At 40.4% G+C, this 4870-nt stretch overlaps 2 protein-coding genes across 2 annotated transcripts in view; one reads left to right on the forward strand and one right to left on the reverse strand.

Moving 5' to 3' along the window:
- Nucleotides 1–6: 6 nt before the first annotated feature.
- Nucleotides 7–3933, reverse strand: nelfe (negative elongation factor complex member E). The gene is made up of 11 exons (XM_035682034.1): nt 3866–3933; nt 3531–3616; nt 3279–3348; nt 2739–2884; nt 2561–2635; nt 2300–2337; nt 1858–2195; nt 1529–1673; nt 1320–1374; nt 665–767; nt 7–291 (listed from the first exon to the last, which is right to left on the reverse strand). Exons 2-11 carry the CDS (start codon nt 3603–3605, stop codon nt 212–214), a joined length of 1125 nt encoding a protein of 374 aa, XP_035537927.1. The 5' UTR covers nt 3606–3616; nt 3866–3933; the 3' UTR covers nt 7–211.
- A 190-nt stretch (nt 3934–4123) lies between these two features.
- Nucleotides 4124–4870, forward strand: part of skiv2l (SKI2 homolog, superkiller viralicidic activity 2-like) — a 15519-nt gene continuing 14772 nt past the window's right edge. The window contains exons 1-2 of the mRNA XM_035681671.1: nt 4124–4203; nt 4546–4664. Coding sequence (XP_035537564.1) covers nt 4191–4203; nt 4546–4664 — 132 coding nt within the window. The 5' untranslated portion in view covers nt 4124–4190. The remainder of the gene's footprint in view (nt 4204–4545; nt 4665–4870) is intronic.

Raw genomic sequence — 4870 nt, forward strand, 5'->3', positions numbered from 1 at the left:
AAAAAAAAAAAAAAAAACAGTATCTAGTTTCATGAGCAAAGCTGCCACACACAGGATCACATACCATCGATGTGAACTACAGTGATCTGAATCCAAAAGACAACAGTTGACTTTGTATTAATCCTGCAACACAGAGACTTTAAGCAGCTAACTGGTCATTAAGAAAAAAAACATGAAAAGCTATATGCCAAAATACAAAAACTACGACTTTTTATTTAGTGAAGAAATCTTCACTGTACACGACTTGGTTCCTCTTGTCCCTGTAGGAGCCTTTAGTGCTGTTCTGCACCGCTGAGAAAGAAGAGAGACATAGGTGAAGGTTAATCCACACTGTGCAGACCAAGATTATTACTGTTAACTGAAACTAAAATAGAAACTAAAACTAGGTGTGAAAAACACATTTTAGTTTACTTGAAACTGAAATAAAAAAGTATTGTGTACTTATAAAACGAAATAAAAATAAAATACAAATATACAGGAAATGTATTTTGAGGTCAGATTTCTCAACACAACAAGCATGATGAGGCACTGGTGCAAATGTCTACATGACTGTGAGTCACTGCGTTTGTATTGTAATACCTATTCTGATCATTTTTCCCCTGACAAATGGTGCCAACACAAAGAGAGTCTGAATCTTTAAAACAATAAGAAGTGCTGTGTTTACCCAGTGAAGCCCACACAGATTTTCCAGTAGCAGCATCCAGCATGGGCTGCTTCCTGGCGATGCTGACTTTGATGTGAACGTCTCCCACCGTGCTTGCATTCAACTGTGGGACAAAATCAGCAAGTTCAGTACACTTCAGGCTGTCTCCTAGTAAACTAAAAGAATGACTGTATTGTATTATATTTTGATTTATTAGACATTAAAAAAATAGAGCATGAAAGTTCCTTTTTCATCATGGGAATATGATTTAATAAAATACTTTTAATGAGAAATAGTATTATGGTGTAGGTTTTTTTTTAATTGAAATTTAGTGTTTAGAAATGTGTAATTAATCCCCATAATATCTCATAAAGGCAAAGTCATTACTTAACATCCTCATATTTAGAGAACTTCAGTATATTATCTCAGTGTCAAAAACCTTATTTTACATTTTAAAACATTTCCTTTCCAAATTACTGACTAACCACTTACAAGAGGGAAAATACAAGGCTTTGTTGGTAATGAACAACTGAAAAAGATACCAGCAAAATGCACTAATGTAAATAAAAGTTAACACTCTTTTAAATTTCTTTGCTGAATCTTGTTTTTGTTTATTACTAACAGAGAACATCATATGTATAACTGCCAGGTTTTATTTTAGTAGGATAATACCAACCTCAGCTACAGCCTGGTCTGCAGACTCCATCTTCTCAAACGTGATAAATGCACAACTAGAAAGACAAACATGAAACACAAATCACAACGGTATCATGGAATAAAACAGAAGCAGGAGACGACAGTACATGTAATAACACAGGAACACATTCGTAACAGCAGGTAGAGATGACCACAGTGTGTCCACTGAGTCCTTTAATGGTTCCGTACTTGCGTGGGTTGTCCATGGAGAGGTCGATGATGTTTCCATGTTGAGAGAAAGCAGAGCGCAGGCTTTCCTCGGTGAGCCCAGAGCCGTAAACATACACCGTATTCCCCTTTCGCACCCCTCTCCGCTCCGGGTATGAATCTGATCCTGAGAATGAAAACATGGGAGACAGAGAGAAATCACTCATGTGCCCTAGCATGCCATTCGACAACAACCGCTCTGTCAATGGATTAATATTCTGAAAGGATAACTGCATCTCTTTCCTTGTTTAACTGTATAATCTTATCTTGCATCTATAACAACTGAATCGGTTGTGTGATTGGTTACTCACGTCTGAACGGTCCATCTCTGTCTCTGTCTCTGTCTCTTTCCCTGTCCCTGTCCCGTTCCCTGTCCCGTTCTCGATCCCTCTCTCTGCTTCGGTCTCTCTCTCTCTCTCGGTCCCGTTCTCTGTCTCTGCCTCTTTCTCTTTCTCTGTCCCTGTCCCGCTCTCCTTCTCTCTCTCTTTCTCTCTCTCTCTCTCTGTTCCGCTCTCGATCCAGCTCCCGGTCCCGCTCTCGGTCTCGCTCTCTGTCCATTTCACGGCTGGATGACATGCCGCCGCCACCGCCGCCGCCACCGCCGCCGCCTTCTTCCTCATCCCGGTATCGGTCGCTTGAGCTGACGAAGCTGCAGGGGCACACGGGGGAAATTACGTTACACCCACAGATACTCACTGTTAGTGTATTAAACCGGTTGTTTTGCTTATTCATCATGGTTTTATGGGACATTACCTCTCATACAGAGATTTCCTGTGTGCTCTCTTCCCCGACTAGGAGAAACACAAATATGATAACATTAGAATAAGCTGTACCTGTAGCTGTATCTTTTGAACACTACCACTAGGACTCGCCTTGGACAGAAATTCTACATACGGTATCACCCTTGGCTGCCACTGTATTGTTGTAATAGTATTAATTTCCAATAATATTCAAATTGGAATTGATGCTACACCTGAAATAAACTTATAAACATAACAAAGATGACACCAATACCTCAGGTTGTTCTTCATCTGTAGAGACACTCCTTTGAAATGGTAAGAAAGCTGGAACTGGGCCTTTCTCAGGGTCCTGTGGCAGAACAATTAAACAAATAACTAAACAAAAAAAAAAAAAAAAAGCAGGAAAACAGCTGAACATCACCCAAAAAACTGTCTAAAGAATGCAAGCTCACCTTGAGTTTGATTTCCAACATCCGAGAGCGCTTAAAGCCGGAGTTCTTGTTCTCCGATTTGATGGCACTGATGGCGCCCGACTTGATCAGCATCTTCGCTTGCTCTGTCGCCGTTGCGGTGTCAACGACAGGCTGGTCCGACAAAGCTGTTATGAAGGAAAGTGTAAAGTGAATAAAATACACCCAATGTTTTAGCAGATTGTTTGATGAGCAAATAACAAAAAACAGGCTGCTACTGCAACAAACAATAAATAAACATGGAACAGAGGCCAAAATATTTAAATAGGGTCAACTATACAAATATGCAGAGAAGTTATACAAACTGTAAAGATATTTGTTTGTATTTATAGTGAGAATATTTATGAATTACCTTCATTCATTATGTGTTTTCATTTGCTTTTTAAATACTTGCGAACAGGACACAGAGTCTCATCAGGTGTCATAAATTACTGTGTATTAAATTACACACACTGGTATGGACAAGGTGTAATTTTAGTCAGCTGAGTAAAGACAAGTGCTGATTGAGTCAAATGTACTTACTCCGTTTCAAGCCACCCTGGTTGGTCTGGTTAGTTGAACTCTGCTTCTTCAGGGCAAGCAGTGCCTTTTTCTGACAGCGAATCAAGTTTAGTGTTAAAATAACAACAACAATAATAATAATAATAATACAAAGGCTTTAAACGTCGTCCTCTGACTTACACACTCCATAATTGGGAAACAGATTCAACACTCGCCATTAAAACAAATGTGATATTGTACAAATTCAAGTCAAAATGTTAAAAGCTTTCTTACCTTTTTCTTGAGTTTAGCATATTTCTTCTGCAGCGCCTCCTCTTCCTCCGTCAGTGAACTTGGAAACACCACCATACTGGCAGCAGCTACAACACAAACAACTGCATGAACAGCTGGAAACGTGCAACAAAGGTGTAGTAACACAAAAATTAAGCGTTTTCTAACTTTGAACCCGTTCACCGCTGCTGGGTTGGCTCATAATGAGGCGACCCGCCAGAAACCAAAACACGAACACAAATGTAACGATAGCTTCTTCAGAGCTAACAATAAACAGGTGTGGACTATTAAAACTATTAAAACTTACATAAGAGCTTTAATCTAATTAATGCACTCACCCAATTCAAACGGCGCACACCGAGCTCGACAACAACACCGACGCGTAAATATGACGTAGCTGCTGTGACGTGTATTTTTATTTTTTTTATTATTTTATTTTATTTAAAAAAGCCAGCTAGCAAAGCACATACAATGACATCAATTTGGAATTTAATTTAGGAATTAAATAAAGTAAATAAAATAAAAAAATGCACGACACGTTTACGGTTTTTAATTTTGTATCGTAAGTTAACTTCGTGGAGTAGCCACTTCCGCTTGGCATTTTTCGGCAACTTCCGAGGCGACAGTTGTGGCAACTTTTAGCTTTCACTTGCGAGTGGGGACATGGACAGAATAAGTAAGTTGTGGCGTATTAAATGTCAAGCCAGCTTCGACACGGACAATTGAAACGCGTTTCATCTCGCTAACGTCAGCTCGTGTGATGGTGTGGCTGTTAGTGGGTGACGTTAACCAGCAGGCTGTCAATCAGTGCTGCACTCAGCAGCCGCATAGTAATTAATATTATAATTAATATTTACCGTCAGAACTGTGAGCTGTGATAATGTCTGTTCAGTCTTTCTTCAGGCCAGTAAAAGAGTTGAGCTTGCACTGCAGCATGAATGTGCACCAACCTTATTGTGTGTCTTTAGTCCATTCATGGTCTTTATGGCTATTGTTGTTGCCCCCTCCCTCCCTGCAGAGGTGCCCCCCGCGGGCCCCATGGACCTGCCGCTGTCCCTGCTGGAGATGGGTTGCTCTGGCAGGTTTGAGCTCATCACACACCCTTTGCCCGGGCAGCCTTTACCTCCCCAGAGCACGGTCAGTGTGGCGCAGGATGACTGTGTACATTTACTCCTGTACTGCGCATAGGTCCAATTTTTAGGTCCCTACTGGACTTGTGGTTTCATTTTATGCTGCTTTATACTTGTGCTTAATGTCTGCTTAATATTGTACAGTTTACTAGGTCTGTGCATTGGCAGAAATCATGAGACACGGGTTCCGATTCAATATATTGTGATATATCG

The sequence above is a fragment of the Morone saxatilis genome, unplaced genomic scaffold (assembly GCF_004916995.1).
Source record: "Morone saxatilis isolate NCDOM2014 unplaced genomic scaffold, NCSU_SB_2.0 Contig9, whole genome shotgun sequence".
NCBI classification, from domain to species: domain Eukaryota; kingdom Metazoa; phylum Chordata; class Actinopteri; family Moronidae; genus Morone; species Morone saxatilis.